The following is a 19,707-nucleotide window of genomic DNA, read 5'->3' as shown; positions in this document are numbered from 1 at the left end:
GCTGCTGACCAGGAGCAGCACGTCGGAAACAGCCTCTGTGCCCACTATTGGGTTTTTGAATAAAAAAACCATGCAGTGCAGTTAGTCGTTCCCAGGGTAGAAGAATTAGCTCCAACAAAACAACTCTTCCTCAGGTGGCAGTTATCAACCAAGAGCAAGATACAGGAAGCAGCTGCCTGAGGACACCTGAGAAGGGGCACGGCAGGCAGGTTCTGAGGGCAGCTTAGAGGAAGTGGCAGGCCCAGAGTGTGTTTCCTGTTTGTATGTCTTAACTTTGAGGGCAGTGCAGTTGCAGCGGTGGTGTGGGGTGGTTAGAACTCTGGTGGAAAGACCGCACTCTTCCTTGTTAGACCAGGGGGAGGAGCTGGGCAGCTGCAGCTGCTGGAGAGTAAGAGAATTCCCAGAAAAAGGAATTCTGCAAATAAACTCTGCTCTGATTTCTGGCCAAGCCACCTCAACCAAGAGTGAGGCCACTGCTTATCACAACATTGATGGTGATGGTTTCCTTTTTGAATCTAATGAAATTAATTACCTGCTAAATCTTAACCATAAACTCTCTTCCCTTGCTTCCCTTGTAGCTCAGTTGGTAAAGAATCAGCCTACACTGCAGGAGACCTGAGTTTGATTCCTGAATCAGGAAGATCCCCTGGAGAAGGAAATGGCAACCCACTCCAATATTCTTGCCTGGAGAATCCCATGAACAGAGGAGCCTGGCAGGCTACAGTCTGTGGGGTCGCAAGAGTCAGACACGACTTAGCGACTAAATCACTACTACCAAATCAAAACCATTCCTCTCTTCAGAGGAATATAATTGAATTCAGAGTCTCTGCAACATAACAGATTGCAGAGTCTTTGCAATCCAGAGTTACGCCACATGCAAGGAGCCGGGGTGCTGTAAACCATCCTCAAGGGAAAATACAATCAACAGACTGTCATCATGTGATGACTCAGGTGTTGGGTGATCAGACAAGCACTTCAAAGCCAACAGAGTAACTTGTGTTCAGTGAGGTAAAGGAAAATACACTCCTAGTGAACAAAAACATAGGGAATCTCAGCAGAGGGATAGAAAATGTTTTTTAAAACCAGCCAAGTGGAAATTTTAGAATTGAAAAATATAACACTTGAAATAAAACATTCACTGAGTGGGCATAGTAGACTAGAAAGGACAAGAAGTAGTCATAGACTTCAAAGACAGATGAGTAGAAATTATCTGGTCTGAAGACAAACTGGGGAAGTGATGGGGGAAAGCAAGAGGAGCCTTAGGGACTCACAGGCCAGCGACAAGTGTGAAATGCATGGTGACTGTGGAGCCCAGAGGGGAGGCGAGAGGCACAGTGGGGCAGGAGAAGTGCTTGAAGAACAGACTCTCCCGATATGGTGAAAAATGTAGATTTACAGATTAAAGAAGCTCAGGGAGTCTCAAACCAGGTGAATATGACTAAAACCATACCTGGGCACATCATTTTTAAGTTACTGAACACTTTAAGATTCACTTTAAAAATCTTGAAAGCAGCCAGAGAAAAACAACAGAGTACATACACACAGCGCTGCAAACACTAGGAACTGATCATCAGAAGGCCAGTGGAGTGCTGGAAGAAAGATAGTCGACATCCCAGCAGCGTGTGCTAAATAACAAGATATTTTCAGAAAAAGGAAAGCTGGTAGAATTTGTTGCCATCATCTGTGTACTATCAGAAATGCTAAAGGAAGTTTGTTCTGGCTGAAGGTAAATGATATGAGAGTGAAACTCAGGTCTTTATGAGCAAGTGATTAGCATCAAAAAGAGTAAATACTTGGGGGAATGTCTTCTTTAAAGTATGTATTTAGAGACTTCCCTGGCGGTCCAGTGATTAAGATTCCACACTGCTTATGCAGGGAGCACTGGCTCAATGCCAGATTGGATAACTAAGATTGTGCGTGCCACGTGACTCACCCCCCTTCCCCCCAAAAAACGTGAAATATGTATTTAAAGAAAAAAATCAGAACGTGTCTTGGGTTTGTAATGCATGCAGGTGAAATATGCATGATTGTCATCACATGAAGTGCAGTGAGGGGTCCATGGACCTGCAGGTTCTGCCTTGACATGTCGTGCTGCAGTGTTCTAAGCAGGCTATGAAACAGAGGGGGTCAGAGCAACAAACGTGAAAATAATACAGAGAACCATAACTAAAGAACTAGAAGATAAATTGAAAGGGAATTTTAAAAAATTCAAATAATATAAAAGAAAGCAGGAGAGAACAGAGAAGTAAAACACTGGAGAGACAAGCAGAAAACAAATAAAACAGTAGCCTTAAACCCAACCATGGTGTCATTATACACTTGCCAAAGCCCATCATCAAAAGTGATACTATTGTAAACATGAACTTGAGGCAAGAGTGATGTGCCCATGTAGGTTCATCAGAGTACTTCTCTGGGGCAGGATGTTAATAGTGGGAGAAGCTCTGCTTGTGTGAGGGCAGCAGGTGTATTGGAACTCTCTTACTTCCTGATTAGTTTAGCGGTGAACCCAAAACTATTCTAAAAAAAATAACCTTTTATGTATTAAGACAAAGGAACAAGTAGAAAACAAATAATAAAATAGTAGACCTAAGTCAAACCACAGTGATATTTACTTTAAATATTAGTGGACTAAACTCTCCAGTTAAAAGTTAGAAATGATAAGAATGGGTAATAAGCAAGACCCTATGACATGCTGTCTATGGGAGATTCACTTTAAATATAAAAATCACAAGCTGAAAATAAGTGGATGCAAAATGTGTATGTATACAAATAGCACAAGAAAGCTAGAGTGGATATACTAATATCAGGTAAAGTAGGTTCAAGATAAGGAGTATTACCAAAGAGAACCGGAAAATTCTACTGATAAAGAAGTTGTTTCATCAGAAAAACATATCAGTTACAAATGCACCCAATAAATGGAATAATAAGTTCCACAATCATAGGCAATTTTAACATCTTTCTCTCACCAGTTAGAACAAAAGACCTAAAGAAATCAGTGAATACAAAGAGGGTCTGAACAGTGCTCCTGGCATCTTGACCTGAGTGTTGTTTATAGAGCCACACCCATGAGAAGCAGAACACAGATTCCTTCAAGTGCATGTTCTCTAACATAGACCAAATGCTGTGCCCTGAAACAAGCTTCCAGGAAAAGTAAAGAAGTAAAGCTGCATTTATTTGCATAGGATATGTTTATGTATGTAGAAGATGCTAAGAAATCTGAAAAACTGCTTAGGATGGAAAAAGCAAGAACCATTAGATAAAAAATGGATGCAGTTAATTTTATGAAAATGAAACGTTTGTTCTTCTAAAGAGACCCATAAGAAAATGAAAAGACAAGTCACAGAATGGGAGAAATGTCTGCAGTATACATACCCAGCAAAGCACATGTGAAGAGCTAGCACGTAAGACAACTCAGCTGAACACAGTGGCCCAGAGATGTGAATAGACTCGTCACAAGAGATGTAATGTGTGTGAGTGGCCCACAAGCAGGACAGAGATGCAGACCATTGCTAGTTACCAGGGAAACAGATGGGAACAGAGGAGAACTGCTGCCCACCTGCCAGTGTGATCACGACCTGGTGTGGCCAGAGCAGGTGAGGCGCTCAGGGCTGCAGGGGCTGCATGTGGAGCCACGGCTGGAGAACAGCTGGGCATTGGCTTCCCAGAGTTACCTTGACCCAGTGCTTCCAGATGTTGACCCAAGAAGAAGGAAGGCAAGTGACTGTGCAGGGACGGGCCCAAGAATGTCCCCGGCAGTGTTAGCCAAAATGTGGAAACAGCCATGTGGCCATTGGCAGGAAGTGGGCAGGGGAAGCGTCCTCACGGTGGATGCCACTGAGTCATGAGAGGGCAAAGTACAGAGAAATTCAAAGATCCCCGTGGCCATGCTGATGGGCAGGAGCCCAACCCAAGGTGCATGGATGGTGTGGTCCTTTCCCCTGAAATTCCAGGAGACACAGTCCACGTGTAGTGGTGGGGTCTGAGGAGGGCAGTGGGCTGTGCACACTGTGTCAGCAGTGTCTGTTAAGAAGCAGATGGAGGTGTCGGCTGAGCTGATTTCCTGAATCAAAGGTGGCAGTGTGTGTGTAACACCAGTAGTTGCAACTGAAGGGACTTCACATCCTAGAAAGGGGCCGGTGCCCCAGGGAAGAGCTGGTGTTTTTAATGGGGGTACTTGACTCGGGACTAGGGGAGCGCCATCTGCTCCATCAGCCTGGACTGAACCCAGCACAGAGCGAGCAACAGGACAGACCTCAGCCTGGGACCACTGGGCCCTGGGCCAGTGGACGGAGCCGCTCGTCGGCCCCCAGGCCCAAGTGTGCTCTTTGGGATGCACCCTCCCTTGAACCTGAGCTTTTCTTTCTCATGCACAGCTTCCTCCTACAGCTGTTTTTATTAAGAGAAAAGTCTTTTTAGAAGTGACTTCTGTGTGTTTGGGACAGATTATAATTGTGGTTCCCACCTTGAAGAAATTGGTTAAAAATCCAACTAATGATTTCCTTCCAGGGTCGTGCGGGCTAGTGTGTTTCCCTGGTTACTCTAGAGATGTGGCAGCGTGAGCACTAAATCACCAGGGCTGTCTCGTTTTGAGTGGTTTCCGTGTTAAGAAGTTTACTTGAGGCGGGTGGTCCTATTTTGTCTGTTTGCTTTCTGGACCCACCACCCGCCAGAAGCCCTTGCCTGGGATTCCCTGTGCTGTCGCCCCAGCTGGAGGTTGCTCACACACCCTTCTGTGATGACAGCAGGTGGGCAGCTCATGTTCCTCTGACTGGCCTGGCCCTTCAGAGGCACACCCACCACCAGACGGTTCTGTCTCTAGGTGAAAATGCTGGAAATTGAATGCGGGTCTTACGAGGACAGGATGAAGTGGCGGGTAGAACAGCCAGCTCCCCTGACCCCTCTGCTCAGGTTCAGCCTCCCTTCTGGGAAGTCACAGTGCACGGGAGGCACAAAGCCAGAGGGAGGGAGTGAGATCCTGATCCGGGCTGGCCGAGCCCTGGGGGCTCCTGAAGGGAAGTCTGGTCGGACCCTGAGCCCCAAGGCCAAGGCCCAGACGTGTTTGGTTGTGCCTGACCAGAAGTGGGACCTCACCTGTCCACCTGGATTTGCAGGCTGGGCTCCAGGGTTGTGACACTCTGGAGCCAGCGACCAACCCCCCGACTGTTGATCGAGGGTGGCGAGGGCCTGAATGTCTGCAGCCCACATCCAAGAGGGCCAGGTAAGTGTCCTCTGCCCCAGCCCGCCTCCTTCAATCATGCCCTGTTCTGGCAGGTGGCACCTGCAGCCATATAGCACTGCTCTCTCTCACAGACCCTGCACTCCAGGACATGGCGCTCCAGCGTGCCGTCCTCCTGGCTGGCCTCCTGGTGGAAGTTGCTAGCAGATCCTCAGGAACTGCGGTAAGCACCTGTCATGTGGCACGTGGGCCCTTCACCAGGGGTCTTGCCCTTCCACCTGTGGGTGCCACCCTTGTCCCAGCCCCAGAGACACTGACTGTACACCCTGTCGGGTTGGGGCCTGTGCCTCTGGGTGGGCAGCTGATGCACGGCCCTACCCCTGGCCCCTGCTCCTCTCTGCCTGCTAGATCCTCCTTTCCCTCTGCCCAGCTGGACCTCTTCTTGGAGCTGAAATGGGGTCTCCACAGAGCTGCCCGCTGGCACTGGCCAGAGCTAGTGGGATGGACAGAGATGCCTGCTCCAGCTCAACTCGGCCAGGTCATGACTTTCAAGTCAGTGACACAAGTGTGCTGAGCTGTGGTTCCTGGAGGTGCCTGGCCATGTCTACACACACCGGCTGCCCGTCTCCAGGATGGTGGGCCTTCCAGCCGCTCTGCCTCAGCTGGGTTGGGTGGGACAGGACAGTTGAGCCTCCCTTCTTAGGCTTGGCCTGGCCCCCATGGTGCCCTCCATTTCTTGGCCACCGTTAGGCACTCCTTGCCAGTCACAGGCCGGGTCATGGGAAACCTGGGTAAACATGGAGCAGAGCTGCCCGGAACGCCCTCTCGAGGCCCCTCTAACCATCTGGTCTGTGAATGAAGCACCTGCACCACCCACTCCTGCATGTGGGCCTGGCCGGCGTGTTTGCCCCTGAAGTGGTGCCCAGGGCAAACTTTTCCTCTGTGGGGGCCAAGCTGGAATCCCCCCAGGGGGTGTCTGTAGAATTGCAGGAGCATCACTGAGGCGTCCAGGACTGTGAGCCGTTTGGTCGGGAGCGAGGGGTAGACACAGCATGAGAGCCACCCAGGCCTCTCACCAGGGAGGCCACGGGAGCCTGGGTTTATCTTCCTGAGTCACCACAGTCCAGAAACACATGTGCTTTCTTTCTTAGCAGCCTCATTTGATTTTCAAAGCCACCAGCTGCAAGTGACAACTAATAACTTCATGGTTGAAATGCCTGCCCTGTGCCTGCCTGTAGCTCACAAAGCGAGAGGTGGCAGCTCTGCCCCTGATCAGGGAGGCCCCGAGGGAGGGCAGTGGGCAGTGGAGGAGAGGTCCATCCCTGCCCACTAGGCTGCCCCAGCTTACCCCTAACGGGCTCTCTGGGTCAGCCCGAGGGAGTCTCCTTCCTGCTCTTGGAAGTCTAGGTGCTGGGAGAGTGCCCCAGCAGGTCCCAACCAGACACCTCAGTTGTCGATTCAGTCTCCAGATGCTTGCCAAACAGCAAGTGCTGTCCCAGGGAGGGTCTGTGCAGTGTGGTCGTGTGTCTTGACCTCGCTCTAGGTCAGCAGGTACCGTCCCCAGATGCTGACTACAAGAGGCTGGGCCCAGGGTGTTGGGGTGAGCTCTCTGGGAGCCCCTCTGTGGACACCACCCTGAGCCTGGCCCACACACACCACCTGGCCACAGGGCCTGGAAACTCACCGCTGTCTCCCCTCTAGGGTCAGCAGCCTGAGTGCTGTGTGGATGCAGGGGACATCAACGCCACCTGCCCAGGCACTAGCCTGTGTGGCCCAGGTGAGCTTTGGTGTGAACAAGCCTAGGTGGCCTGGGGAAGGAGGGGCTAGGGTGTGGGCAGAGGCAGCAGGGTTGATGGAGCCTCATCCTGAGAGTTGGGGCAGAACCCCAGGAGGACACGGTGGCCTCATCCTGGGAGGTAGGGGCAGGCAAGACTGCCTGTTCCCTGCAACGAGTTTCGGCTGGGCTGAGACAAACTGATATAAGATAGGAGCAGCAAAGTACACAAATGTGTGAAGTTCTACGTGACTCAGGAGGAAATGAAGCCCCAAATGAGTGGCAGAACCTCGGTGCTAACACATCAGATTGAATGAGGAGGCGATTGTGGGCAAGTGACTGAGACACTGGGGCAGCTGAAGGGGGTCAAGGGGGGATGACGACAAGGCCCCTGAGCCCCGTCTCCTCCTGGCTGGGGGAAAGGGGCAGCTCTCATGGGGTTTGTTTCCTGCTTCTGGGAAGGAAAAGGAAGGTCAGAGCAGCCTTCTGGCACCTGCTCTTTTCTCATTGCCTCACCTCAAAAACAATCTCTGTGCCGAAGTGGTGACATATTCTGGTTTCCTTCAGTCCCCACTTGAAACTTTACTTTCAGATAGTGTCACACATTGAAAGCCAAGTTGGTATCCATGGAGAGATTTGGGTTAGAAGTTGTGGGACAGGAGGTCAGCAAAGGAGAAAGAAAGCAGATGGAACCAGGCAAGCACCGGTTCCCACATTGTGCTGACCCTCATCTCTGGAACAGGCCATCCCATAGACCATGTCAGAAAGAGGTTGTGGGTGGGCTCCATCCATAGTGAAGCCTCTGCATGTGGGCAGCAGGTGGGGGCAGCATGGAACCCTTGACACAGCCCGAGTCTCTCCAGAACTTTCCAGGAGGCCCACATGGCAGCAGGTTGCCATGACCTGTTGAGTTGACTGCTCTGAAGGTCACATCTGTTTGCAGGGCTTTAGGAAAAGGCAGTTTTGATTCTTGGTGATTCCAAGTCAGGAGGTGGGAAAGAGGCAGAAACATTAGTTTGGAGAGTCAGAGCCAGACTCTGGGGGAGACGGGGATTTCAGGATCCACTCCAGTTTATGGGGGCTGGACCTCAAGGTCGAAGAGCAGGACTGGAGTCTGCTGTCCACCAGCCAGACCAGTCTGCTACTGAAAGATCATTTCTCTCTACAGCCACCCCTTTCCACCAGAGAAAATCACAGTGACACAAATTATCTTAAAAATAAGTCTATCCCCTTTAAATTGGGCCTAATTGTTTAAGAAGTTTAGCCAAAGCAGTGATTGACCACATAGGCTCTTTTGAAGTCTACTTTGCTGGCCTCTTCACAAGGACTCTCAGATGGTACTTCTGAAGGCCTCTCGAATCCAGGAAGCCAAGCCGAGGACTCACCACCAGACCTCACCTTCAGTATCTTTAGGTTGGGGTGAATTCCCTCTCCCTGAGTCCCCATATGCCAAGGTTCCTGGCCCTGCTGGGCGGTGACCTTCCTCACTCACTGGGAAAGGTGGAGAGCCAGTGAGCCGGGCCCTGGGCTATTTTCCATGGCACTGTAAGGCTCCATAAAGTCAACCTTTGCTCCTTAAGTCTGGTTGCTAGTCCTGCCCTGCACACACAGCCCAGGGCCTCCTCGTGGTCAGCCACCCTGGCAGTTTTGCCAAGGAGTCCAGTTACCTTAGGGCTGGCCAAGGGAGCCCTCGAGAGTATTGCTGCTTTGGCAACAGGTCTGCGCCCAGGACCCCACATTCCTGGGCCTCTTTGAGACGCCTCCCTGAGGTCAACCCCTCTCAAGAAATGCCAAGTGAAGGAAAAAGAGTCCACCTGCTTTAGAAGAGAAGCCCAGTTCTTACAAGAAATGAAGGCCTATTCCTAACACTTGTAGATTCCATTCTTGTAGAAGCTTTCTGAGATGTCCAGCAAGGGGCCCATGGGGATCCCCAGGCAAGAAAAGGCAGGCTTTGGTTCCTGTGGAGGGGCTTCTGTTTTATGAAGTCCATCCAAACTTCCAGAATGGATGAACTAGTGTTCTGGAATGGACATAGTTTTACAAATACAAAGCATAGTGCTCCCTGAAGGCAGCCAGCTGACGTGGCTGTGCTTCGAACTGCAACCCCTGTCCCCTGGCACAGGCTGCTACGGGCACCCAGCCGAGGATGGGAGCATCAGCTGCATCCAGTGCAGGAACGGAACCCACAACAGCTCTGAGTGCAGAGGCCGTATGTCCTCCCGCCCCTCCTCCCCACCCTGTCCTCCTGCCTGCTTCTCACCAGGGGGCCACATCTCCAAGTTCCGGAGGAAAGGGTGGGGATCCGGGTTGTTGTCCCCCTACCTGGGCCACTGTTCCCCTGTGGGCACCCACAGAGCCCCCTACCTGAGTCCTCATGTCCCTCAGAGCAGCTGTGGGGCAGGGGCTGCTCTGCCTCCACGGCCACCTCCCTTTCTCATTTCCGGCTCACAATTGCATTTGGGCTGCATCTCTGGCTCCCCGAGGGTCCTCCAGCAGCACTGACCACTGTGCTCCCCCACAGTCGCCGGCCGAGGTGCACAGTTCCCTGTGAACAAGAGCACAGGGATGCCTGGGCGGCAGAGTGTCGGTAAGTTTCTCAGCTCACCACACCAGTTCTGGGGAGATGCAGGGCACCACCAGAGCCGTTTCCAACACAGACCCAGTCACCCGTGCTGGCCACGACAGGGCCATGTCCATGGTCACGGGGAGACTCCACCCCAGCCAAGAGCTCTGCACAGGACCCTGCCCTGCTCACAGAGTCTGGAAGCTTTATCAGCTTTGAAGTCAGGGTCTGGGGTTGATTCGAAAGGGTGGGTGTGGCTGGGATCACTTGGCATGGGCCCCCACATGCCTCTGAACAGACCACATGTCTTAACCTTTTGCCTTGCTCATAGCCATCCCCCAAACTCCCCAGTCCCTGGGAGCCAAGAAGTATGGTTCTCCACGATAGGAGGACATCCTGAGGAAACCCAGCCCTGTCCCTGGGGGCTCCTCTAGGACGAAGGTCTCTGAGGAGACTACAGACACTGTAGGCAGACAGAAGGGCCCACTATGCCACCTGGTCCTCAGGGCAGACACAGGAGCCACCTCCTGGGCACTCTGGGCCCCAGCCTGCTCCTGCTGCCAGGCGTCCCATTGTACCTGAGACATCCGCGGAGCCACAGAAATGCCAAGGTTCCTGGCCCTGCTGGAACCAGGAACATGGTGGCCAGGCCATGGGGGTATGGTACTCACGCCACCTGAGGCCACTGCAGTCAGGGAGCAGGACTTGCCCTGGGCCTGGGGTTGATTCAAGAGGATGAGTGAGGCCACCTCCTCTTCTGAGGTGTTGGGGTTGTGATGGGGGTTATGACCCTCCAGACCCTGGTCCTTCAGCAGAGGACGTGTTGACCTGGACCAAGGGTTCAGGCCTTCCCTGTGAGTCTCAGAACCGGAAGCAAATAACCTTGTGCTATTGTGGGCTGAACAGCAGTGTTAGGGCAGGTGGGCACAGACAGCCCCCGCCTCTTGGGATATGGGGCTGGGCCCTGCAGCAGAGGGTGGTAGGTAAGGCCCCTGCAGTCCAGTGTTGAGCCCTTTTCCTTTGTGGCAAATCTAGGCCAGTTTAGCTGGAAGTCATCCCTCCTGAGGCTCCAGTGTGGCTGTAGCTGGCCTCCTGCCTACATGTCAGGGTCAGAAGGGCGCTTGCCACAGGCTTCTGAACGCAGAGTCCCCCTGCTCGGCATTAGTCTGTCAGCTGTCCTGATCCTGTAGAGGTGGAGATGGCGGGTGTCCTGGTGCTAGGAAGGCCACCCGGGTGACAGTTAACAGGCTGCAGAGAGGCGAGCCAGGTTACATCCCTGTGCCAGAGCTGTGGGGCCCCGAGTGGGTGCTGAGTGGTGAGGAGGGGATGGGGAGCTTGGGCTGGGGACACTGGACCTCTCGACAGCCCACCTCTTGAGAACTCCCCAGCTGACACCTGGGGAGTCAGCTGAGTGCAGGGGAGGCCCACACCTCTGCATGCAGGACCCTTGGCCCTGCAGGAGCCCAGGTGTGCATACCACCAGCCCTCACCTTGCTTGCAGGGGGCCCTCAGGTGGCTGCCTCCCTTTTCGTGGGGACGTTTCTCATCAGCTCGGGCCTGATCCTCTCCGTGGCTGCGTTCTTCTATCTCAAGCGAGCCAGCAAGCTGCCCAAGGTCTTCTATGGAAGAAACAGAGGTACCCCCTCCTGCCTGGTGTCCCAGGGGAACAGCATGGGGCAGGGCCGAGATGTCAGTGTCTGGGTGCAAAGCCTCAGGCAGCCTGGAGGGGACTGGGTTGTCATATGGTCTCGTGTCAGGATGGGGGGGCATGTCCTAGGAATGCTCTGTATGGATGTCATGGGGTCCCAGTGTGAAGGGTGACAGGGGCAGACACTTGGCAGACTGGCTTGTCTGCTTCATGGAGATGGCAGAATGCTGGGGAGGGAAGGGAGTGACTTGATTCAGGGCGATGAGGGGACACCATCTCAAGTGCAGGGGCAGGCTGAGGGCACCCACAGGCACAGGAGTGGGAACTGGAGTGAGCCTGGATCCAGGGACCCTCTGCAGGCTTATGGACCCCCAGGCTGTGGGACGCACGGACACCTGCCTAGGTTGAGAGGACCCCTGCCCAGGCTGAGGGCTCCCCAAGCTGAGGCTCCCTTAGGCTGCACCCCCCCCCCACAGGCTGAGGCAGCTCTATGGCCTGCAGGTGACACCTGTGCTCTCCCTGCAGCTCCCGCCCTGCAGCCTGGCGAAACCGTAAGTACCCAATGGGCAGGCAGAGGCCCTGTGTCTATACATCTGGGTGTCTGTCCGTATGGGCTGGTGGTCATCCTGCCCACAGTTCTCACTGTGCCTTTTCCTCTTTTCAAGGCCGTGATGATTCCCCCACCTCAGTCCTCAGGTATGTCAGATCCTCCTACTCCATGTCCTGTCGGGTGCCTTGTCTCTGGTGAGAATTTCCCTTTTATTCCTCAGATGCTCAATCTGTCAAGGGTTCCCAACATGGGTCCAGAGTCACCTCTACCACTCTCCGCCCTTCTCCAGCACCCAGCTCTGCCCGAGCCAGGAGCTGGTGGCTGGCACAAGCCCTCCCGTGGCCCCTCCAAGGTGACCAGCATTTTGGTTTGACTGTGTCAGCTGTGTCACCGTTGATGCCGGGAGCAGAGAGGTCACAGCCACAGGCCACAGAGCAGGTGTCACCCTCCTCCTCCCCAGACTGTTCCTGCCGCCATGCAGAGATCTGGAATGGGGACAGGTGGGGATGTCCTCCTTTGGGGAACAGAGAAGTTACTTCGTCAAGGCTAGATCTGCTCTGTCCAGTGAAACACGCACCTCATTTCTCCTGAGCGGCACCGTGTCCAAGCACAGGCGCCTGTGTTGTCTCTTGCGATGGCCATTAACAAAGTCTGCAAATTGGGGCTTGAGAGGACAGAAGTATCTTCTCTCACAATCCTGGAGGCCTGAAGTCAGAAGTCCAGGTGTGGGCAGGGCCGCTCCTTCCAGAGGCTCTGGGGCGGGTCCCTCCTGCCTCTTCTGACCTCTGGGGTTGCAGATGTTCCTGGGCTTGTGGCCACATCCCTCTGGCCACTGCCCCACCTTCCACTGGCTTCTCCCCCTCTGGGTCTCCTGCTCTCTGCCACCCTCTCATGAGGACACTGGTCACTGGATTTAGGGCCCATCAGATAGTCACATCTGCCAAGACCATTTCTCCAAGTGAGGTCACATCCCCAGCTTCTGGGCCTTAGGATGGGTACACTGCAGGGGGCCACCATCCACCTTATAGCACACCATGACCTGTGCCTTTGTGTTTCAGGAGAGCCAGACCCTTCCCCTGGTCAAGGGGCTCCAGGTTTCCAGGAGTTGGAGCTCAGTGGGCTTCCTCCCCCATTCCCCTGTGGCTGCCCACCCCCACTCCCGTGAGCCCCAGGGAAGCCCGCTGCCCTCCTGCCACGTCAGGCCCTGCTCTGACCCCACCTGTCTCTGACTCTATTTCAGTGCGGAAGCCGCGCTACGTCCGGCGTGAGCGGCCCTTGGACAGGGATGTGGGCCCCACCACTGTCGCCTCTCTGGAGGCCCGGGTGAGCAACGTCTGACCCTGAGGTCCACCCACAGCTCCATGCACTGCAGAGGAGGGGCCCCTATGCGCAAAGGCTGGGCGCTGCCCAGCGAGGCCTCAGGATGGGCCCAGACATGGCCCTGGCTTGGCTCATCTGATTCCAGCCACATATGCAGAGGGGGAGCCTCCCACCTGCAGGCTTTCCTCACCACACATGGCACTCAGTGTGATCAACCTGGGGCATCACTCCAGCCTCTGTTCCTGAGCCCAGGTGGGGAGCCAGGCACATGGGGTCTGGCCCCCATGGGAAAGACAGCCTGCAAGACCCCAGGTGCTCCTCCGCCCTGGAGCCCATGGTGAGCAGATTCCCTGCATCCTCTCTGAGAGCAGTGAGGCCCAGGCCTTTGAGGTTCCAGCTGTGTCCACATGGAGGTGGGATGGGCCTGGGGATTGCCCGCCTACCCCAGGCTCAGGCACCACAGGCTATGCTACGTTGCTGCCCAGTCCCAGGGGCTGCAGGACTTGCAGCTTGGCTGCAAGAGTTGCTTGGCTTCCTGCTGACTCCTGTCTGTGTTTAAGCAGAAATGCATTTTGTACAGAAGTCCAAGAGGCATGCTGCCCTCATTTGAGCCCTGCCTGGGCCCCAGGCGCTACAGGTCCTCGTCCACCTGGGGATGGGCACTGGCCTGAAACAACTGCTGGAGGTCAAGGCCCCCCAGGGACGTGTCCACCCAGGGCCACATTTACCTGTGACTGCCTTCTGGAAGCCTGGACTGGCTCATCACACCAGCTTCCCAAGGACCTCGCTGGCCGGCAGTCCTGTCTGGCTGCCCCAACCCTGAGGCACCAGCCAAGGTTCCCATGGAGACGGGAGTGTTGGGGCACCTGCTGCGTGAGGGTGAAGTGTGGCCTGGCCTCCCCAGAATCTCTACTGGGACTGCTGTCTCCTCCTTAGGGATCTGGTCCCAGTCCGTGCCACCCGAGGCAGGGCCTGTGTGGCCAGCCTCCCACCTTCTGCACCATGATTCCCACTGGAGCCTTTGCAGTTTCTGGACACGAGCTTGGTTGCCAGGACATGTACAGATGACCGGCTGGTGGCCATGAGGGGCGGCCACCTGAAATTAGCGTCAGTAAACCACTCAGCCCTTTCTTACCTTCCCAAGGTTCCCTTTCCTCAGCAAGGAGGAAGCCTCTCACGGGTGATGGGGAGCCCCCAACGAGGACCCAGACCCCCACCCTGCAGGCAGCCCCCAGCCCTGAGGATGTTAGCCATGGGAGAAGAGGGCTTGTCCCAAGTGGCCTCGTGCAAGTAGGACATCCCAGTGGCCCCCAGTTGTCAGGACTTAGATAGGAAAGCATGTGGGTGCCTCTTAGGGAGGCTTTTCTGTGAAGAGACTATGCCTGTGCAGATAAGACAACCATGGGCTACCCGTGGTGCCTGGCTCACAGCCCCAGGAGGAAGCTACACATGAGTACAGAGTGCAGGCCGGCATCAGGTGTCACCTTTGGGAGGCGAGGATGGGTGGGTGACCCTTGGAGGGGCTGGTGAGCACAGGGATGTTTGCCAACTGGTTGCTTCATCCCAGGCATCCCAGCCAGTCGTCAGGACAGAGTGGGGGCAGGGCAGAGAGCCTGGACCACCTGGTCTGCGGTTTGTAGCCATTGGGCACCCCCCCCCCCGGGGGTGTCTGTGTGGCCCTGGGCCTGGGCACGTGGGAGTGCGTCAGCATACTAGGGGTTGGGGGAGGCTCCGCCCTGTCTTCTGGGGACAGTGGCCCGGAACCACCTGCCTCTGTAGCCGACAGCCTTGAAGGGCTGTGAGGTTCCCATGGAGTTCCTGTGGATGCAAGATGACCTCTGGCTTCCCCTGGGAACCTTAGAGCCCCCTCTTCTCTAATGTTCCTGGCCCTGCAGCCCCCAGCCTCAGCTCTACTCCACCCCTGGCAACAACACTCAACTCTGAATTTGACCCTGCAGCCCTCTGCCCCCCACTCTTGAGATGCTGCCCCTGACCTTCCAGGCCTCTTGTAGCCTGGCCTCTTGGGCCCTCAGCCACGCTGGCTCCCCTCTGCCACTGGACACCCTGGGCCTGGGTGTGACTATCTCAGGCTCTCCAAATAGTTGGAGGGGGGGGCATCCCTGGACTCTTGGGCACATGACTCTGATGAGCATCCAGGCCAGAAAGCAGGTGGGTGTGGGGCAGCTGGCAGGGACAGGGTGTCTGTGCTGGGGACCCTGCACAGTCCCCTCCTCAGTTTGTCACCTATTCCTCACCCAGACTCCATCCATGCCTTTGTGTAAAAAGCCAAGATAAGGCCAATTTGTGGGGTCTTTTCTGGCCAAAGCAGGCAGGTGGGGCACATGTCCCCTCGTAGTGCTCCACCATGTCAACCACCACAAGGAGCCCCACGCCCTAGGAGGTGAGCTGGGGCTGGGGCTGGGCAGTGCGCATGGCCCTGGGGTCACAGCTGCAGTTCATCCATTTATTCATCTTATCTGTTCACTCAGTGCCAAAGAAGCACCCAGAGCCCTCAGAGGTCAGCAAGAGGCAGTACCAGCTGTAGAGTTGGGAGGTGGGAGCACAGGGCAGAATGAGCAGGGCCTGAGGATGGGTCATGAGAACAGAGGCCCTGGTGGAGCCTGGACACCGGGCCCCAGAAAGAGCTGGCCTCCAAGGCCAGGCTGACTGGGAACTTGGCTCAGTGCTGGGTGTGGGAGGGACAGGACCGAAGGAGTCACCTTGTGGCCAGAGGGCAACTCCAAGCTTGTCAAGAGCCCGAGTGCGGAGGGTTGGGTGGAGGCCGAGCCCAAGTGCACCCCCTAGAGCCCTGGCTACAGGCCAGCCTTTGCCTCCCAGGCTCTGGCCTGTGGGGGACACCAGAGTTTACACCCATGTTGAGACCCTTCCCCAAACTGGCTGTTCTGTATGCCCCCTGCAGCCCTCAGAGACGTGAAGCCAGTCCTCGCACAAGTACTGGGGGTGGGGAGCCATGGCCAGGGTGTGCCTTGTGGGGCACGCCTCTCCCCTGCTCATTTGGCCAAAAGTAGCTTCTGCCTCCAGCCTAGGACTCCCAGGTGTCCTGAGGTCTTCGGGACTCCTACCATCTGAGAGCCATGATTGGACAGGGGTGGTCACTGCAGGCCTTGCTCTCTGCCCAGTCTGGCGAGTAAGTCCTAGCTTCGTAGTTATCTGCCGGCAGCCAGGCTCCCCTCACACGTGCATGCATGTGCACACACACAGGTGCACTCACACAGCCAGCCGGAGTAAGCTGGTAAGCAGCTCACCTGCGCACATGAAGCCCACACACTCACAAGATGCAGGTACTCTTCCCTCGTCATGATGAGAATGAGCAGGTGTGTGGGGCCAGGAGAACCCTGAGTGCCACGGTCCCGTGTGGTGAGACCCGGCCCCACCCAAAGGGCACATCCCTCGGGCATTCCTGTCCCCTTGCCTTGGGCAGTGACTGTCCACTGAGGAGCTCGGAGTGATCTCAGAGTTCGGATATTCCCAGAAGCCCTTGGGGAGGTGTGCTCAGAGGACCAGGACACTTCCTGGAGGAGCATGAGACCCTGAGTCACGATACCCGTGGGAACCAGAGCCCCATCCTGCTCGGGCGGGCCCCGCCCTCACAGAGACTCCCCATTCTCTGGGCCCTCACCAACCCTGCTGGCCCTGAGCCCTTGCCAAGCCCCTTACCGAAGCTCTTCCTGCTCCCAGAGCACACAAGGAAGCCCCAGTCATCCTTCCTCTCCTGCAGTTGCCCCACACCTCAACCTCCTGTGGCTGCAGTCCAGGCTGCCCCCTTCGTCTCACTCTGGTTCCTCCTGGGGTCTGGGCCCAGGCAGCCTGCTCTGTGCGCCCATCTCCTAATGCCTCTTGATGACCTCTGACCTCTGTTGGCCATCAGTGCTTCTCCTAGTGCTCTTGGGGCTGGGCAGCCTCTGGGGATCCTGACCCATCTGCTGAAGGGTCAGGGCTGTCCCCTACCAGGGTGGACCCCTCTCTCAGCCTCACTGAGCCCAACACTCCCTCCCTACAGGCTCATGATTGGGGTTCCATCTCAGGTCCTGGGCCCCAGGGTCAGATAGGTGCACACTGAGGTGTGGTATTTGAAGCTGGGATGGGGGGTGGTCAGGGAAGCCACGGGTTGGAGGGGAGAACCTGCTGTGACCCTGTGGCCAGGAGGATCAGGTATCAGATGGAGTAGTTATGACACCTCAGGAACACGGTGGCTGTGGGTGGTCACAGCTCATGCCACTGACTAGGCTCCAGGCCCCTCCAACACAGTTCTCACACCCTCCATTCTGGACCCAGACAGGCCTGTACGCAGGCTGGCCCTGTGGTGTGCTGGGATTCGGTACTGACCGGCTGAAACTGCTCCCTGTCCCCCAGGGAGACTTCTGGATCCCCTGCCTGGGTAGGCACTTCCTTGAGTCCCTTCCCTACCTATGAAACTAAGGTCCCCCCAGCAGATGCTCCCCTGAAACAAGTCCTGTGGCCAGCTTGCTGCCTGACACACCTTCACCCCTGACTCACCCGTCAGTCACCCCACTGGCACTCCCAGCCTGACCTCTCACCCCACTCCCTGGACCCAGAGCAACGAGTTCCCTCCCAGCCCCCAAAGGCTGCAGGTGGGGAGGGATGGGTGGGGACAGCAGAAGCCCATCTGAGGGGTGGGGGGGGCTGTGCTTTTGAGTGGCAGCCACACAGATGAGGTGGGTGTTGGGGGTAGGGGCAGGAACAGGGGCTGCTGGGGGAGGGTGTCAGTGAACTGACTGGGGGGGCCTCCTTGCAAGGACCCTCTGGGGGCCCACCCAAGGAACTCAGGTGTCCCCACCTTGAACAAGGCCAGTGAGCAGGTAGGTCTGTTTCTAGAGTGGCTGCTCCATCATCTCAGGAGCTGCAGAGTAGGGAGAGGTTTTACCAGGCATCCAGTCACCCGCCAAGACCTGCCCAGACTGCAGAGGCCTACTGACCCACAGCCCCACCCCAGGTTCTGACCTCTCACTTCTGACTCCCCGCCCTCTGCTGCCCAGCCTGCCAGGGAGAGGATGGGAGGCCAGCCAATCCTGGAGGCCCCGGGCCACGCCCTGGCCAGCGTGATCCCAAGCGAGTGTATAAATACACCTGACAGGAGCCCACACCCAGAGAACTCACACCTGCCTCGGACAGCGCTCCACACCTGGAGGAGCGCACACGCCTCATGCCCCCCCTGCCCGGCACAGCTGTGGACGGACGGCCCTGAAGAGGAACACTAGTCAGGGGGAACACAGGCCAGCCTGGACCAGAGGAGACGAAGCCAGCACTTCCAGGACGGGTGAGCTCGGGGCCTCAGCCTGGCCGAATCAGCCAAGAGGGTCATGCCTGGGCCCCTCTGACCCTGGCTACCAGGTAAGGCCGGCTCAGCTGGTACTCCCCTCTCACCAGTACAGGTTCAGGGTGGGGCACCTCCTCAGAAGGGTGGGGCCCAGTGCCAAAGAACCGGTCATGTGGGGAGCAGCTGGGGGAGGACGTCTGCAGTACCCCAGACCCTGCTGAGGCTGCACCTGGCCTGCGGCAGCTGCTGTCACCAAAATACATTGACATCTCACACCACGATGCCAGAGCAGTCATGACATCACAGTGATACCACCATGACTCACGGTGGTCACTGTCAGGTGGCAGCAATACCTGAGCCTTTGTGGCACGTCACTGCAAAGTCATTCCACCAGCCTTCCTGTACTGACCAGCCAGTCAGGCTCGGATCACCTCTGGGGGGCCTCATGGGCTCCATGTGGTCACGTCTTCCCACGGACTCAACCTCCTCTGTCCATCATGAAGGTGATGGGCGAGTCACCCCCTTACCTGCCCTCCTCCAAGCAGGACCCATGTGGCTGCCTGGGGTAGAGACCTAGGCCCAAGAAGGGGCAGCAGGCAGGTCACCTGAGCCTCGTCTGGGAGATAGGCTGGGCCTCCTATGGAGAGAGCAGTAGGTGAGGAGTGGAACGTCCCACTGCCTCCTGGACAGTGGCTGTGGCTGGTGTGACCCTCCTGGGTGGCGGGCCAGCCCAAAGAGGATGCCTGGCTCATCCACCCTCCCCGCTCCACTGGCCAAAGGGTGAGGAGCATTTCCAGGCCCTGAGGGCCAGCACCAGGCTCTTGTCACCAGCCAGATGAGCTGGCCCTGCAGGTTGAGGCCATAGCGGGGAGACAAAGCCCCTCCTCAGGCCATGGCCACCAGCCTTGCATAGGCCCTCTGGTCTCTGGCAGCCCATCCAGCCAGGCCTGGCACCCACCCTCACACAACTGCCTGCAAGTTGCTGTGCACCCACCTAATAGGCCACCCACACTGGAATCTGTGTTCAAACCAACTTCACCTGGCCCAGAGCCACACACTCCTGGTGACAGCCCGGGGCCCCTCCGAGTTGCCTCTTCTGCACCGTGGCTCTTGGTCTCGCAGAGCCCTGATGTAAACAGTAACTGTTGTGGGCCGTTGTTGTCTTCACTTTTATTTCTGCCCCAATGGCACGGTGAGGTAAGCCAGGGATGGTGGGAGGGGTTCACTGAGCAGTGTTCCACAGGGCCCGGCCAGGCTGGGGCACCCCAGGGTGCTCACCCCTGATAAAGCATGTGAGGAGCTGGGGAGCGCCAGATTACAACTTTGAGCAGAAAGACCTTGAGGCGGGGACAGGTGTGGGGGGACTTTGCAGAGGTG

At 56.3% G+C, this 19,707-nt stretch overlaps 1 protein-coding gene across 8 annotated transcripts in view; it reads left to right on the top strand.

The window, feature by feature from the left end:
* The window catches only part of C5H1orf159 (chromosome 5 C1orf159 homolog), a 32,452-nt gene that overhangs the window by 11,377 nt on the left and 1,368 nt on the right, over positions 1–19,707 (top strand). For 3 of the 8 annotated variants that reach the window (XM_081488163.1, XM_081488161.1, XM_081488164.1), the window contains exons 2-11: positions 5,112–5,218; positions 5,311–5,399; positions 6,878–6,953; positions 9,073–9,159; positions 9,472–9,537; positions 11,015–11,149; positions 11,687–11,712; positions 11,827–11,857; positions 12,952–13,034; positions 18,050–18,404. In XM_081488163.1, the coding sequence (XP_081344289.1) occupies positions 5,328–5,399; positions 6,878–6,953; positions 9,073–9,159; positions 9,472–9,537; positions 11,015–11,149; positions 11,687–11,712; positions 11,827–11,857; positions 12,952–13,034; positions 18,050–18,271 (798 nt within the window). In that variant the 5' untranslated portion in view covers positions 5,112–5,218; positions 5,311–5,327 and the 3' untranslated portion in view covers positions 18,272–18,404. Of the gene's footprint in view, positions 1–578; positions 1,009–2,412; positions 3,594–5,111; positions 5,219–5,310; positions 5,400–6,877; positions 6,954–9,072; positions 9,160–9,471; positions 9,538–11,014; positions 11,150–11,662; positions 11,713–11,826; positions 11,858–12,951; positions 14,163–18,049; positions 18,405–19,707 lie in introns of those variants that run through there. The other 5 variants (XM_081488159.1, XM_081488162.1, XM_081488165.1 and 2 more) reach the window with 5 other exon arrangements.

The sequence above is a fragment of the Giraffa tippelskirchi genome, chromosome 5 (assembly GCF_054371585.1).
Source record: "Giraffa tippelskirchi isolate mGirTip1 chromosome 5, T2T-mGirTip1v1.2.pri, whole genome shotgun sequence".
Classification (NCBI taxonomy): Eukaryota; Metazoa; Chordata; class Mammalia; order Artiodactyla; family Giraffidae; genus Giraffa; species Giraffa tippelskirchi.
This window is presented reverse-complemented; position numbering and strand designations above follow the sequence as displayed.